This window comes from Pristiophorus japonicus, chromosome 7 (genome assembly GCF_044704955.1).
Source record: "Pristiophorus japonicus isolate sPriJap1 chromosome 7, sPriJap1.hap1, whole genome shotgun sequence".
Taxonomy (NCBI): Eukaryota; Metazoa; Chordata; class Chondrichthyes; family Pristiophoridae; genus Pristiophorus; species Pristiophorus japonicus.
The window spans coordinates 100,570,515-100,588,102 of record NC_091983.1 but is presented as its reverse complement, the minus strand read 5'-3'; the positions used below and the strand labels follow the sequence as shown (position 1 = coordinate 100,588,102).

General features: G+C 41.9%; 1 protein-coding gene across 4 annotated transcripts in view; it reads right to left on the bottom strand.

Annotated features, from left to right (window-relative positions):
* The window catches only part of LOC139267214 (proto-oncogene tyrosine-protein kinase LCK-like), a 178,444-nt gene that overhangs the window by 89,365 nt on the left and 71,491 nt on the right, over window positions 1–17,588 (bottom strand). For all 4 annotated transcript variants that reach the window (XM_070885179.1, XM_070885182.1, XM_070885180.1 and 1 more), the window contains exons 4-5: window positions 12,209–12,299; window positions 10,583–10,681 (exon numbers count right to left, since the gene is read on the bottom strand). In XM_070885179.1, the coding sequence (XP_070741280.1) occupies window positions 10,583–10,681; window positions 12,209–12,299 (190 nt within the window). The remainder of the gene's footprint in view (window positions 1–10,582; window positions 10,682–12,208; window positions 12,300–17,588) is intronic.

The following is a 17,588-nucleotide window of genomic DNA, read 5'->3' as shown; positions in this document are numbered from 1 at the left end:
TCCGTTAGGTGCATCGAGGAGGCTCAGGCACGTGGGGAGATCCCGTCCGAACTGACCCCCGTCCGGACGGAATTCCTCATCGGCGCCAAACCCCGGAACCTCCCTCGGGGGCCGGCGCCTCACAACTTGAGCCGCCTCGGGGAAATCCCCTCCGTGCCTTTCAGTTCCGCGCGGAGGGGTTTCTTGTACGGGCTGCTCCTGCACACTCTCAACTTTGCCATCCTCGCCTGCCGTCCGGACACGCCATGGCGTACCATCTTGCCGTCCGGAGGAGGCGGGGGTCCCCGATGGAGGGCACTCTACGCAGGGGTCCTCCCACTATTCATCGGGGACTTGGCCTGGAGGGTGGTGCACGGAGCAGTGCCGTGCAACAAATTTTTAAGCCGGTTCACGGACTCCCAGGCCGCCTGCAATTTCTGCGGTCTGGAAGAGTCCGTGTTCCATGTTTTTATGGAATGCACAAGGTTGCAGCCCCTGTTTTTTATTTGAAGGGGCTGCTCCTGAAATTCTGGCTGCACTTCAGTCCCACTTTCCTGATCTTTGGGCACCCTGTGCGGAGGGGAGCGGGTAGGTCTGAAGGCCTCCTCGTAGGACTGCTCCTGGGCACGGCCAAGGGTGCCATCAGCCGGTCCAGGCAGCGGGCGGTCGAGGGGGTCGTTCAACCTGACTGCCTGCCTCTCTTCCGCTCTTACATCCGGTCCAGGGTGTCCTTGGAGATGGAGCACGCGGTGTCCACCGGTACGCTCGCAGCCTTCCGCGAGAGGTGGGCACCGGAGGGACTGGAGTGCATCATCACGCCCGGCAACCAAATTTTAATTTGATTTTACGTTTTAAAGTTTAATTTGTTTTAATTGCCGGTGCTTTTAGTGTCCCCCTCCCCTTTTATAGGGGGCACTTGGAAAAATTTGATTTTAGCGCCCAAAAAAAAAACCCCAAAAAAAAGAAAAGAAAAAAAAAACACAAAAAAAGGAAAAGAAAAAAAGGGGCCTTGAAAATGTCTGCTGTGTCATCCAGGGCGGGTGGCACGGTTTAATGTTTATGTTTTTTTTCAGGTAAACTCAAAGGAGTTTCATGCACAAGGACCCCCAGGTCCCTCTGCACCGCAGCATGTTGTAATTCTTCCCCATTCAAATAATATTCCCTTTTACTGTTTTTTTTCCAAGGTGGATGACCTCACACTTTCTGACATTGTATTCCATCTGCCAAACCTTAGCCCATTCGCTTAACCTATCTAAATCTCTTTGCAGCCTCTCTGTGTCCTCTACACAACCCGCTTTCCCACTAATCTTTGTGTCATCTACAAATTTTGTTACACGACACTCTGTCCCCTCTTCCAGGTCATCTATGTATATTGTAAACAGTTGTGGTCCCAGCACCGATCCCTGTGGCACACCACTGACCACCAATTTCCAACCCGAAAAGGACCCATTTATCCCGACTCTCTGCATTCTGTTAGCCAACCAATTCTCTATCCATGCTAATACAGTTCCTCTGACTCCGTGTACCTTTATCTTCTGCAGTAACCTTTTGTGTGGCACCTTATCGAATGCCTTTTGGAAATCTAAATACACCACATCCATCGGTACACCTCAATCCACCATGCTCGTTATATCCTCAAAGAATTCCAGTAAATTAGTTAAACATGATTTCCCCTTCATGAATCCATGTTGCGTCTGCTTGATTGCACTATTCCTATCTAGATGTCCCGCTATTTCTTCCTTAATAGTTTCAAGCATTTTCCCCACTACAGATGTTAAACTAACCGGCCTATAATTACCTGCCTTTTGTCTGCCCCCTTTTTTAAACAGAGGCGTTACATTAGCTGCTTTCCAATCCGATGGTACCCCACCAGAGTCCAGAGAATTTTGATAGATTATAACCAAAGCATCTGCTATAACTTCCGTCATCTTTTTTAATACCCTGGGATGCATTTCATCAGGACCAGGGGACTTGTCTACCTTGAGTCCCATTAGCTTGTCCAGCACTACCCGCTTAGTGATAGTGATTGTCTCAAGGTCCTCCCTTCCCACATTCCCGTGACCAGCAATTTTTGGCATGGTTTTTGTGTCTTCCACTGTGAAGACCGAAGCAAAATAATTGTTTAAGGTCTCAGCCATTTCCACATTTCCCATTATTAAATCCCCCTTCTCATCTTCTAAGGGACCAACATTTACTTTAGTCACTCTTTTCCATTTTATATATCTGTAAAAGCTTTTACTATCTGTTTTTATGTTTTGCGCAAGTTTACTTTCATAATCTATCTTTCCTTTCTTTATTGCTTTCTTAGTCATTCTTTGCTGTCGTTTAAAATTTTCCCAATCTTCTAGTTTCCCACTAACCTAGGCCACCTTATACGCATTGGTTTTTAATTTGATACTCTCCTTTATTTCCTTGGTTATCCACGGCTGATTATCCCTTCTCTTACCGCCCTTCTTTTTCACTGGAATATATTTTTGTTGAGCACTATGAAAGAGCTCCTTAAAAGTCCTCCACTGTTCCTCAATTGTGCCACCGTTTAGTCTGTGTTTCCAGTCTACTTTAGCCAACTCTGCCCTCATCCCACTATAGTCCCCTTTGTTTAAGCATCGTATGCTCGTTTGAGACACTACTTCCTCACTCTCAATCTGTATTACAAATTCAACCATACTGTGATCACTCATTCCGAGAGGATCTTTTACTAGGAGATTGTTTATTATTCCTGTCTCATTACACAGGACCAGATCTAAGATAGCTTGTTCCCTTGTAGGTTCTGTAACATACTGGTCTAAGAAACAATCTCTTATGCATTCTATGAATTCCTCCTCCAGACTACCCCATGCGATTTGATTTGACCAATCGATATGTAGGTTAAAATCCCCCATGATTACTGCACAACACCATATTCCCGCTCTTTCCCCATACCCCTTGATGTCTTTTGTTTCTAGAAATCTATCTATCTCCCTCTTAAATATATACAGTGACTTGGCCTCCACAGCCTTCTGTGGTAGAGAATTCCACAGGTTCACCACCCTCTGAGTGAAAAAATTTCTCCTCATCTCGGTCCTAAATTTCCTACCCCATATCCTGAGACTGTGGCCCCTTGTTCTAGACTTCCCAGCTAGGGGAAACATCCTCCCTGCATCCAGTCTATCCAACCCAGTCATAATTTAGGCCTAGTTGACCCAATCTCTTCTCATACGACAGTCCTGCCATCCCAGGAATCAGTCTGGTGAACCTTCACTGCACTCCCTCTATGGCAAGTATATATTTTCTTACGTAAGGAGACGAAAACTGCACACAATACTGCAGGTGCTGTCTCACCAAGGCCCTGTATAACTGTAGTAAGACATCCTTGCTCCTGTACTCAAATTCTCTTGTAATGAAGGCCAACATACCATTTGCTTTCCTAACTGCTTGCCGCACCTGCATGTTTGCTTTCAATGACTGATGTACAAGAACACCCAGGTCCCTCTGTACATCGACACTTCCCAAGCCATCACCATTTAAATAATACTTTGTCCTTATGTTTTTCCTATCAAAGTGGATATCTTCACATTTATCCACGTTATACTGCATCTGCCATGTGTTTGCCCATTCACTCAACCTATCTAAATCACCTTGCAGCATCTTTGCATCTTCCTCACAACTCACAATCCCACCTAGTTTTGTGTCGTCAGCAAAATTGGAAATATTACATTTGGTTCCCTCATCCAAATCTTTTATATATATTGTGAATAGCTGGGGCCAAAGCACTGATCCCTGTGGTACCCCACTAGTAACTGCCCGCCACCCGAAAAAGGTTAAGAAAGCAAATGGCATGTTGGCCTTCATAGCAAGGGGATTTGAGTACAGGGGCAGGGAGGTGTTGCTACAGTTGTACAGGGCATTGGTGAGGCCACACCTGGAGTATTGTGTACAGTTTTGGTCTCCTAACCTGAGGAAGGACATTCTTGCTATTGAGGGAGTGCAGCGAAGGTTCACCAGACTGATTCCCGGGATGGCGGGACTGACCTATCAAGAAAGACTGGATCAACTGGGCTTGTATTCACTGGAGTTCAGAAGAATGAGAGGGGACCTCATAGAAACATATAAAATTCTGACGGGGTTAGACAGGTTAGATGCAGGAAGAATGTTCCCAATGTTGGGGAAGTCCAGAACCAGGGGTCACAGTCTAAGGATAAGGGGTAAGCCATTTAGGACCGAGATGCGGAGGAACTTCTTCACCCAGAGAGTGGTGAACCTGTGGAATTCTCTACCACAGAAAGTTGTTGAGGCCAATTCACTAAATATATTCAAAAAGGAGTTAGATGAGGTCCTTACTGCTAGGGGGATCAAGGGGTATGGCGAGAAAGCAGGAATGGGGTACTGAAGTTGAATGTTCAGCCATGAACTCATTGAATGGCGGTGCAGGCTAGAAGGGCCGAATGGCCTACTCCTGCACCTATTTTCTATGTTTCTATGTTTCTATTACTACTCTCTGTTTCCTGTCAGTTAACCAATTTTCAATCCATGCCAGTACATCACCCCCAATCCTATGTGCTTTCATTTTGCACACTAACCTCTTATGTGGGACTTTATCAAAGGCCTTCTGAAAATCCAAATACACTACATCCACTGGTTCTCCCTTATCTATTCTATCAGTTACACCCTCAAAAAACTCCAGTAGGTTTGTTAAATGTAATTTTCTTTTCATAAATCCATGTTGACTTTGTCTAATCCTGTTGATATTTTCTAAGTGTGTTGTTATCACATTCTTTATAATAGACTCTAGCATTTTCCCTACTACTGATGTTAGGCTAACTAGTTCCCTGTTTTCTCTCTCCCTCCTTTTTTAGATAGTGGGGTTACATTTGCCACCCTCCAATCTGCAGGAACTGTTCCATAGTCTATAGAATTTTGGAGGATGACAACCAATGCATCCACTTTTTCCATGGCTACCTCTTTTAATACTCTAGGGTGCAGATTATCAGGCCCTAGGGATTTATCGGCCTTCAGTCCATTAGTTTCTTCAGCACTATTTTCTAACTAATAATCAATTCCTTTAATTCCTCTTGCTCACTAGACCCTTGGTTCCCTAGCATTTCTGGGACGTTATTTGTGTCCTCTTCCATGAAGACAGAACCAAAGTATTTATTTAATTGTTCTGCCATTTCCTTGTTCCCCATTATAAATTGCCTGTAAAGGACCTACATTTGTCTTCACTAATCTTTTTCTTTTTACGTACTTGTAGAAACTTTTGCAGTCGTTTTTTATGTTCCTTACAAGTTTACTCTCATACTCTATTTTTCTTCTCTTAATCAATCTCTTAACACGTTGGCATGTATTCTAGGGTGTTGTCTGAGAGTATGTTCATGTAACCCTTATCAAACTTGTAATTGTTTTAACTCTGCGTCTAGAACTTTCATTGCTGGTACATAGACAAGGGGGCCCAAATTGCCCCTTTTTTGCGCCCTGTTAGCGCTACCAGTAGGGTGGCGGTGGCACCTGTGGCAAAATTTCCTCTGAGATTTTGGGGGCAGTTTGGAGTTTGCGCCGCACCCCGTGATTTGCAGCCCGGGCCGACGCACACCCAGCGATTACATCATCGTCACACGCAGCGATCCCTCACCGCCCCACGCCAACCCCTTTGCGCCTCGTGGGGGCAATTGCCCCGTGGAACACGAGGCTGGCGCAGGCCGATGTCCGTGGCCGGCGGGGAGGCCGTGTGTGCCCCGGGCTGCCATTTCTTTTGTCGGCCCAACAATGGCAGCCCTCGTCTCAACTGGGCCGCAATCATGCAGTCCAAGACTCCTCTTTGCATGCTGGGCCACTGTTGCAGTCAAGGTTGTCCCTGGTTACCCAGTGGTGGCCACCAAAGAGCCATGCAGTGTCCGCAGTGGCCCTCCCCTTTAAATGAAGGGGAGGGGCATTGTGGGTGTCAGTGCTACGGTACCAATGTAGTGCTGACCTGTTCAGCGCCATGCTGACCTCAACATCGCACTGACGCCTCGGGAGCACCCCTTCAACGAGCTGGAGCGGTTGAGACTGCGCTCCGCTTCATTTGAGGGGCGCAAAGGGGATTTCCGCCCGGGCTTTAACTGACTCAGGCCCGGAAAGTTACTGCCCCCAGATGGGCCGTGGGGCAATTTCAGCCCCCAGGACTTCAGACTTTGTCTATCCCTACAGTAGTATACAGGAACATTTTTGACATAAAAGCCAAACAGATTACATAAATAAAAATAAAAAACATTGAGGATTAACCAACCTTACACACAAAGTACAATGAGCAACACTGTTCATTTCAATAATTGTACCAACACTTCTTCCAGGTAATACTTTCATACAAAGACATGATATGTGAGGGATAGACATATGCTTCATAGCATGCTTTTAAATTCAACATTTAATTAAAAATCATTTATATTGGTTTCTTTTTAGCACAAATAATGTACTGGTGAAATCTCATCTTTTGTAATAAAAACCTGTTTGGGCAGGTTTGGGTAAGAGAACATTATGTCCACAAAAGCATCAAGCATTCTATGGTAAAATGTTCAGAAGTGATGGCATCTTTCACCCACCAAACTGAGCCACTACCCTCCTCACTCCACATAGCACACACACTCATGAGCATCACTGACCATCTCAATAATTGTACCAAAACATCTTCCTCCGCTTCAAATATTTATCCACTTTTCCTTTAAAAAATGCAATGGTATCTGCCTCAACTATTCCCTGTACAAAGTATTCCATGTTCCAATCATCCTCTTTGTGAAGACATTGCTCCTAACCACTCTTCTCACTCTCTCTTGATAATTTTAAATAGATAACCCCTCATCACTGAGTCCCCAACCAGAGGAACTAGTCTGTCCCAATTCACTCTATCAAAGTTCTTCATAATTTTAAATCAACTCCTAGCCTTTTCTGATTCAGTGAAAAAATCTCTCCTCATAACGATAGTCTTCCATCTCCTGGCGAAAAGAACCCAGCAAGGTCAGTCTGGATGTCAAGGTCACTATTGTTAACAGTGTAAGCCCTTCCAAACTGGGCTGTCTGTGGGAGGTCAAGCCTTTCTTGCAGGAAGGAATTTTCTTATCATTAGCTTTAAGTGGCAGTTATTTTAACACCTCCCAATATCTGGTTTAACAGCAGATTGTTGAGGGTAATGAACAAGTGACATGTACACCCAATTACACAGGGAATGGTGCAACATATGAAGCAATGGATGCTGATAGAAGAAATGGAGCATGTGTTAGTCGCAAGTAATAAAACATGGAAATTTCTCCATAAAATGAGGCTGACCAGAAAACTCATAAGCAACAAAGCAAGTTGTGGCTGCTTCACAAATGTAAATATTAAAATTCCACAGCATCATCGGTTTTCTAATTCAAACATAGAAAATAGGTGCAGGAGCAGGCCATTCGGCCCTTCGAGCCTGCACCATCATTCAATATGATCACTTCAGTATCCCATTCCTGCTTTCTCTCCCTATCCCCTGATCCCTTTAGCCTGAAGGGCCACATCTAACTCTCTTATGAATATATCCAATGAACTGGACCCAACAACTTTCTGTGGTAGAGAATTCCATAGGGTTCACAATTCTCTGGATGAAAAAGTTTCTCCTCATCTCAGTCCTATATGGCTTACCCCTTATCCTTAGACTGTGACCCCTGGTTCTGGACTTCCCCAACATCAGGAACATTCTTCCTGCATCTAACCTGTCCAATCCCGTCAGAATGTTATATGCTTCTATGAGATCCCCTCTCATTCTTTTAAGTTCCAGTGAATATAAGCCTAGTCGATCCAGTCATTCTTCATATGTCAGTCCTGCCATCCTGGGAATCAGTCTGGTGAACCTTCACTGCACTCCCTCAATAGCAAGAATGTCCTTCCTCAGATTAGGAGACCAAAATTGCACACAATACTCAAGGTGTGGTCTCACCAAGGCCCTGTACAACTGCAGCAAGACCTCCCTGCTCCTATACTTAAATCCTCTCGCAATGAAGGCCAGCATGCCATTCGCTTTCTTAACTGCCTGCTGTACCTGCATGCCAACTTTCAATGACTGACGTACCATGACATCCAGTTCTCGTTCCACCTCCCCTTTTAATAATCTGTCACCATTCAGATAATAATCTGTCTTCCTGTTTTTGCCACCAAAGTGGGTAACCTCACACTTATCCACATTATACTGCATCTGCCATGCATTTGCCCACTCACCTAACCTGTCCAAGTCACCCTGCAACCTCTTAGCATCCTCCTCACAGCTCACACTGCCACCCAGCTTAATGTCATCTGCAAACTTGGAGATATTACAATCAATTCCTTCGTCTAAATCATTAATATATATTGTTAAAAGCTGGGATCCCAGCACTGAACATTGCGGTACCCCACTAGTCACTGCCTGCCATTCTGAAAAGGACCCATTTATTCCCACTCTTTGCTTCCTGTCTGCCAACCAGTTCTCTATCCACGTCAATACATTACCCCCAATCCCATGTGCCTTAATTTTGCACACTAATCTTTTGTGTGGGACCTTGTCAAAAGTCCAAATACATCACATCCACTGGTTCTCCCTTATTCACTCTACTAGTTACATCCTCAAAAAATTCTAGAAGATTTGTCAAGCATGATTTCCCTTTCATAAATCCATGCTGACTTGGACCGATCCTGTCACTGCTTTCCAAATGCGCTGCTATTACATCTTTAATAATTGATTCCAGCATTTTCCCCACTACCGATGTCAGGCTAACTGGTCTATAATTCCCTGTTTTCTCTCTCCCTCCTTTTTTAAAAAGTGGGGTTACATTAGCGACCCTCCAATCCATAGGAACTGATCCAGAGTCCATGGAATGTTGGAAAATGACCACCAATGCATCCACTATTTCTAGGGCCACTTGCTTAATTACTCTGGGATGCAGACTATCAGGCCCTGGGGATTTATCGGCCTTCAATCCCATCAATTTCCCTAACACCATTTCCTGACTAATAAGGATTTCCCTCAGTTCCCTCAGTTCCTCCTTCTTGCTAGACCCTTGGTCCCCTAGTATTTTCGGGAGGTTATTTGTGTCTTCCTTAGTGAAGACAGAACCAAAGTATTTGTTCAATTGGTCTGCCATTTCCTTGTTTCCCATTATGAATTCACCTGATTCTGACTGCAAGGGACCTACATTAGTCTTCACTAATCTTTTTCTATTCACATATCTATAAGCTTTTAAGCTTTTGCAGTCAGTTTTTATGTTCCCTTCAAGCTTACTCTCATACTATATTTCCCCCCATCTAATTGAATCCTTAATCGTCCTCTGCTGAATTCTAAATTTCTTCCAGTCCTCAGGTTTGCTGCTTTTTCTGGCCAATTTATATGTCTCTTCCTTGGATTTAACACTATCCCTAATTTCCCTCGTTAGCCACAGTTGAGCCACCTTCCCTGTTTTATTTTTACGCAGGCAGGGATGTACAATTGTTGTAGTTCATCCATGTGATCTTTAAATATCTGCCATTGCCTATCCACCGTCAACCCTTTAAGTATCATTCGCCAGTCTATCCTAGCCAATTCATGTCTTATACCACTGAAGTTACCTTTCTTTAAGTTCAGGACCCTAGTCTCTGAATTAACTGTGTCACTCTCCACCTTAATGAAGAATTCTACCATATTATGGTTGCTCTTCCCCAAGGGGCCTCGCAAGACAAGATTGCTAATTAATCCTCCCTCATTACACAAGACCCAGTCTAGGATAGCCTGCTCTCTAGTTGGTTCCTTGACATATTGGTCTAGAAAACCATCCCTTATATACTCCAGGAAATTCTCCTTCATAGTATTGCTACCAGTTTGGTTAGCCCAATCTATATGTAGATTAAAGTCACCCATGATAACTGCTGTACCTTTATTGCACGCATCCCTAATTTCCTGTTTGCGGCCATCCCCAACCTCACTATTACTGTTTGGTGGTCTGTATACAACTCCCACTAACGTTTTCTGCCCTTTGGTGTTTCGCAGCTCTACCCATATAGATTCCACATCATCCAAGCTAATGTCCTTCCTTACTATTGCGTTAATCTCCTCTTTAACCAGTAATGCTACCCCACCTACTTTTCCTTTCTGTCTATCCTTCCTGAATGTTGAATACCCCTGGATGTTGAGTTCCCAGCCTTGGTCACCCTGGAGCTATGTCTCTGTAATCCCAATTACATCATATCCATTAACAGCTATCTGTGCAGTTAATTCATCCACCTTATTACGAATGCTCCTCGCATTGAGATTCAGAGCCTTCAGGTTTGTTTTTTAGCACTCTTTGTCCTTTTACAATTATGTTGTAATGTAGCCCTTTTTGATTTTTGCCCTTGATTTCTCTGCCGTTCACTCTTACTTTTCTCCTTCCTACCTTTTGCTTCTGCCCCCATTTTATTTCCCTCTGCCTCCCTGCATAGATTCCCATCCCCTTGCCATATTAGTTTAAACCTTCCCCAACAGTACTCGCAAACATTTGTGGTAAGTTTTAAATAAATACCTTTAATGGGTATTCTTGTAGATTTTTTTAGACCAAGAATGGAACCGGTAATACATAATAAAAATAAGAAATATAGCACTAAAATGAGGATTATTAATAATAATATTTGAAAGATTTACTTTTCCACTTCTAATGAATCCACCTTTGCCATAAAGTTATTGGGAACGAACCCCTCTTTGCCAGAAACCAATGACTTTGCTTTCCACCAATCTCCTTTTCTGGAAAAAATGTGAGAAAAATGAAGAGTCAATTTAAGGAATACTATGAAAATATTGATGTAGTATAATATTTATTCATCCATGAAGTTAATGTTGTATTATCTTTTCATGATATAAATGTTTCCTTCATTTGCATCAGATGCCTTGCTGCAATTTATTGTGTTTTTGTGAAACTAACCCACCAGGACATATTTTAAAATATTAAGTGTAAAATGCAGGTTACATTTCTGGCATAAATCTTCATCTCTGGTCTTCAAAACTTCCCAAAAAGGCAAGTTCCAATTCCACTTGACTCAGTTATCAGTTGCTCTGGAAAATGTCGATTTACGATATTTATCACACAAAATAAATAAATCCTCGCATAGATGGCCTCTTGAAGTCAGCGCCAAACGTCGCCATCTTTCCTTCATCTATTTTTTTCAAGGTACAGTATAGCATTTTATATTTCATATCTCAGCACTCAAGTCTTCTAGGAACTTAATTTGCACAAGGAAATTAATACATTGCAAATACACCAAAGTACAAAATCAATGGTTTAATAGAAGTAAAATGTTTTTTTTTAATCTACACTTACATTTTAAATAAGCATGCAATGAAAGCATCTCCAAATATACAGCAGGTTATACTTGTTTTTAAACTGTTGACAAAGCTCTATCATCTATTACTTAGTTCTCTGCTGACAAAATGTCTTTGGGCAGCAACAAACTTATGGGTGTAAATTTGGACACAAGGATGGCCAATATGGAATCAGGAAATGTCACAGTCATCAGTCTTCCCACACTGGGGTCCAAGCACACTATTGAAGCAGAGTAGAGGGAGTTTGCCTGTTTATCTGGCTGGACTTTACCTAACCAGGGTGTGCTTAATTCTGACACAAGGGAATAAAAATATCATTTTCCCGAGTGACTCCATCGCCTTGATCAGCACAAAATAAAAATGACAAATTATTTGAAAAACAGGTTGCTTGTCATAAGCATCTGGATCGAATGAACTAGAGGGACTCACTTCCTTCCAATCCTAAACTATCTTTTATCAGAGCATGTTTGTGGAATAAAACATTTTATTCAATGACAGTAGCTATAACACAGAGCGAAGCAGCATCTTACAAGAACATAAAGAATCTAACTAATGCAATGTAGTAATTAATGGAGCATATTACTAGACCATGTGTGGTACCATTCTGCCTGCACAGATGCAAGAACTCAAAAGTTACTAGTCGCAAATTATGTTATGATGGGGGGAAAATCTTTTGAACAATGCCACTGCTAATATTTCTCACCACTTGCACTGTATAAATACTGCACTCATAACTAATGCAGCAATATTAACAAATAGACTTGGGTATCACCCCTGTATGATACTGGTGTGTCCTCTCATTGTATGGGATAGCCCACATTTAACAGGTTAAGGAATGGCATCATCATCCACCTCCTACATTATCACAGAGACAGATAAATGATTACATTTCAGAGGTTTGGGACGGAAGCAGTTGCTTTTATTTAATTTTTTTAAATTATATTTACTTACTCTGATATGACAATAAGTTGGTCACCTTTCTTAAATCCCAGATCATGTTCACTTGTTGGTTCATAGTCATGCAATGCTACAACTAGCTTCTCTGCTGGAAGAAAAGCCATCAAGTAATGAGTTCCATTAAAAGATTTGCTGATCATGTGATAAACAACTCTATTATCCAATTTATTTTAAGAAAAGCAGTTTTATCTTTTTTTAATCTCTCTCTGCAACCCTCTCAAGGATTTCCACACACCTCATTACTCTCGTGATCCCCTCAATTGGTGCAAACATGTGTATTTACATGCAAAGATGGTGGAAATTTGGTGGTGTTAAGTTGATAAAAGCAACAACAATAAAAATCACACTTGTAACATCCAAACACATTTGAAAGGGAATATTTTATAGACCTTCAGTTTAGAAAAAATGAATACCAATCAGGGCACTAGTACTGACAATTAATGAATCTGGTAAGTCATTAAACCAATAAAACTCAACTGAATAACGATAACGTTTATATTCAGCTTGTGCCTTTATAGTGTCGGTAAAATAGCTGTGCTTATTTTTTCTCCTCATAGGCTGATGCAAACTTCCTCCCTTCCCCAATTGATTTATTCAACTTATACACAGATGTCAGCCCAAAGATTTTCCTTCATTTATAGTGCTGGTAGCAAACATAACCCCACTATTTAAGAAAGGAGGAAGAGAAAAAAATGGGTAACTATAGGCCAGTTAGCCAGACACCAGTAGTAGACAAAATGCTAGAATTTATTATTAGTGATGTCCTAACAGGGCACTTAGAAAATCATAATATGTTTAGGCAGAGTCAACATAGTTCTATGAAACGGAAATCAAGTTTGACAAATCTGTTAAGGGTTTTTTGAAGATGAAACTAGTAGGATGGATAAGGGGGAACCAGTGGATGTGGTGTACTTGTATTTTCAAAAAGCATTCGATAAGGTGCCACACAAGAAAGAGGTTGTTACACAAAATTAGAACTCATGGGATTGGGGGGAATATAATGGCATGGATTGAGATTTGGTTAAGGAACAGAAAACAGAGAGTAGGAATAAACAGGACTTTTTCAGGTTGGCAGGCTGTAAATAGTGGGGTACTACAAGGATCAGTCTATATTAATGACTTAGATGAAGGGACTGAGTGTAACGTATCTAAGTTTTCTGATGATACAAAGTTAGATGGGAAAGTAAGCTGTGGGGAGGATGCAAAGAGGCTACAGAGAAATATTTATCAGGTTGACTGAGTGGGCAAGAACATGACAACTGGAATATAACGTGGGAAAGTGTGAAGTTATCCACTCCAGTAGGCAAAACAAAAAAGCAGAATATTTTTTGAATGGTGAGAGACTGGGAAATGTTGGCATTCAGAAGGACCTGGGTGTCCTTGTACATGAATCACAGAATGTTAACATGCAAGTACAGCAAGCAATTAGGAAAGCAAATGGTATGTTAGCTTTTGTTACAAAGGGATTAGATTATGAGTAATGAAGTCTTACTACAATTATATAGAGCATTGGTGAGACCACACCTGGAGTATTGTGTACTGTTTTGGTCTCCTTCCCTAAGGAAATACATACTTGCCTCAGAGGGTGTGCAACAAAGGTTCACTAGACTAGTTCTTGGGATGAGGGGATTGCCCTATGAGGAGAGATTGAGACTACTAAGCCTATATTCCCTAGAGTTTAGAAGAATGAAATGTGACCTATTTGAAATATCTAAAATTCTTAACGAGCTTGACAGTGTTAATGCTGGGAAAACATTTCCCCTGCCTCGGGAATCTAGAACATGGGGTCACAGTCTTAGAATAAGGGGCTGGCCATTTAGGACTGAGATGAGGAGAAATTTCTTCACTCAAAGGGTTGTGAATCTTTGGCATTCTCTACTCTAGAGAGCTGTGGATGCTCAGTCGTTGACTATATTCAAGACAAAGATAAATTACATTTTGGGAATTAAGGGATAAGGGGATAGTGCGGGGAGGTGGAGTTGAGGTAAAATATCAGCCATGATCTTGTTGAATGGCGGAGTAGGCTCGAAGAACCAAATTTCTTATCTTCTTATGGTAGATTATGAGGGCATATTCTCGAATCCTAGCAGCAAAGCAGCAAGTCAGAGCTTGTCGAACATATTGCTCGATGACCTCTTGCAGGACTTTTTGGTATTACCCCTAATTAATTAGTCATGGCACTGCAGCTCGGCAAGGGATAGGGGTACTTGTGCATGAACTGTCATTTAAAGGATACAGCCACTTAGAGTTTATGCTTTGGGTGCAATCGGGAAATTGCACCCCAAATGCGGTTGAAATTGGGCTGCTTAGGTGACACTTCATTTGTATAACCACAAACGTAATATCTTCCATGAACCAGCGCAATCAGGCAGCATAATACAACTTTCCACTATAAACTATTCCTAATGTATTTAAGAGTAGTAACCTGCAGCAGTTATATTAATAATGGGTTAAGCACCAAAAATAAGCATTTTTAATAATGGCGTCCAGTCTGTCGCCTGTGAATAACTTGATTTAAAATGACTTAAAAAAAATTAATCTGAACCATTTAATAGTTTCATTGGTGCACACTAGTCAGTTTTTTAATAAATTAAATATTTTTTTATATGAAAATACTTTAAAAATGTACTTGCTGCTGGTTGCGTGCCTAAGAAAATGCGTACTTTGAAGAGCCTTCCCGAACCAGTGGAATTTCGCACTTTCAATCTGGAGATGTGGCCAGTTTTGTGGATGGAACTAGATTTGGGCAAATTAAATCTTGAACAAGTGTAAAAGATCGCGGAAAACACCAACGCAAGTGGTTTTGGCGTAACTCACGTTTAAAATTCTGAGATCTTTTGCACTGATTCAGCCGATTCCGCCCGCATAGTGCATATATAACTAACAGAAATGAGTGGAAAAATCTACAATCCTTCCGGCATGCTCTCACAGTACGTTCAGTGGGAATCTGTCAGAAGGGCCGGTATCTGGGACCCAGATACGCCAGGTTCTGGCCTGGTGTAATAATTTCCATTTGGCTTTGTAAGCATGAGGCCAGGACAGGGTCCCCAGCCTCAGTTGATGGGGAGAAGAGTGGTGACCAGTGCACCTGGAGCATACAGGCTGCTGAACAATGGAAGCTGGGCCCATCTGGAGATCTGTGCAGAGATCATGGACAGAGCCCCCAAAGAGACCCATGAAACCAGTTTGAAAGCATTATTATTTGTAGCCCACTTGCAAAGTAAGCCGCCGGGAGCAGTTTCCAGCTATGTCCAGCAACCCATCCAGCGGCACGCCACTCTTTGGCTAGACAGTAGGCACCTTAGATACACCCATAGTGGCAAGGTCACCTGCCATTGGCATGCAGATCAGGGGCTTCCTCCTGACCCTTTGACATTTGGCAGAGCCAGGAGGTATAGGTTTCGAGCGTGCACATCTTGGCACTTAAAATAGGATGCACCCCACAGGCTGTAAATATTTTAAACCTAGGTTTCAGTCTCCTCAAAGGCAAAAAAAGCAGCAGGCAAAACCAATGGCTGGCAAAATAAATGTGGAAACAGGAAATCTGTGGATGAATGATGGAGCCTTACAGCACCCAACATTCTCCCCACCCCCGCACCATCTTATTTCTAAGCATAGAAGATTGTAAGCGCAAGATAAAAATAAAATTAATATAATAGAGTAACAATGTCAATGTTAGTTACATGAAGAAGACATTGAACGAAGCAGTGGGATTCCCTGCAATAAAAGCCCGGAAATCAGTACAATCAGGATGCTGACTTGAATAAATATGCTGAAGATCCCAATTTTTCACATTTACACATAACCAGTCAGTTTGTTTATAGTGTTTCCTAAGAAAGGATTTTAATGACTATGACTGGAGTAGTTAATAACACAAAGTCCATTTGCGTTAATTTGCATTTCTTTCAACATTCTCTGGTTTCGGATGGCTATGAATAATGATCGCACAGTTCGGACACTGTTCTGTTATCATACACAACACTATTTTATAAACAAATAGAACTAGGCTAATATATAGCCAAGTCCAACTAAAGGAAACCATCAGCTTATCAATAAAAAGCACAAGTGTTATTTACGAGACAGAATCATGCAAATATGCCTCAAAGTGAAACATTAATTCTCTGGCATCATCAAAAGCAATCTGACAAAAATGTGACTACTGAGCTCATGATGCAGAATGCTATAAATAATGCAAGATTTACAAGAAGCCAGTCATGTATTTGACATTAATTTTCCTGTCTGCATGACCGACTGTATTAAACCCATTAACCTTTTTATTACAGCTACATTTTCCAATTCCACTAAATATGGCAAAATGGTAATTTGTTAAATGGCAAATTATTGGCTCATCTGTTATAAAAATATTTGAAGGACCATATTAGCAGATAATTTTCCAGTGATAAATTTATGCATCTGTAATCACGACTCACTAATTCTTTATAGAAACACACCTTCCAAGAACATAGAGAGGAATTTCAGGTCAGCTGATGGAAGGTCTTACTACGAGTTATGGTCGTTGATCTAGTTGCTTTTCTATCTCACAGCAAGACATAGATTAAGGAAAACAAACTTTCTGTCAGTAATAATTGGGCATCTTCGGCTGAATATCCAAGGCCCCAAGATATCACTGACAGAACAGACCTAATCATAACTCCAAGCGCAGTGTGGTAGAGGGGTTCAAAATTGGGTCGGAACTCGGATAGACTGACAGCTAATACAACCGCCGAGAACAAGCATACCAGGCCACCAAATGGCGGTTATGCACCCCCCACCTTTTGAGGCACTTCCAGCCCAATAGGAAAGGGGTCGAAGCAGCTTCTTTCCTGGGGTCCCATGCCAGGGCCATGCAAATGGAGTGATCTGCAGAGCCCATGAACTCTGGCAGGATCAGCACTAGAGCTCATCAACAAGCGCATCTCAACACTTAGACTGGAGGAGGCAAGAAGTTCAACAGATTTAAGGTGCTAGGAAAGAACGAGTTAGAGTACAAGATAGTGAGATGGGTCTTGATTTAAAGAAAACGAGGAGGAAGAGTGCGTAGCATACAGTATTAATATTATGCAAAATATGCCATCATACACAGTCTTCATCTCCAAGTTTAATGCTGTACTACAGCACCAAATCTGAAAAGGATAAGAGAGAAGTTCGAATAATTCAAGAAGTGTTAGTTAGGTGGTACTAAATGTTGGATTGTTGGATGGTGCAAATGTTTAAGTTTTGACAGGCTATAGAAGGAAGGGAGCTGGAGGTGGAAATGAGTTTATAGATTAGAGGTCCAAGGAAAGAATTAATAAGAATAGGAAACTGTATAATAAGTCTTGATTTCAACACCAGCTGACCACACATGTGGAATGTGTATACTAAAGTCTGAGCT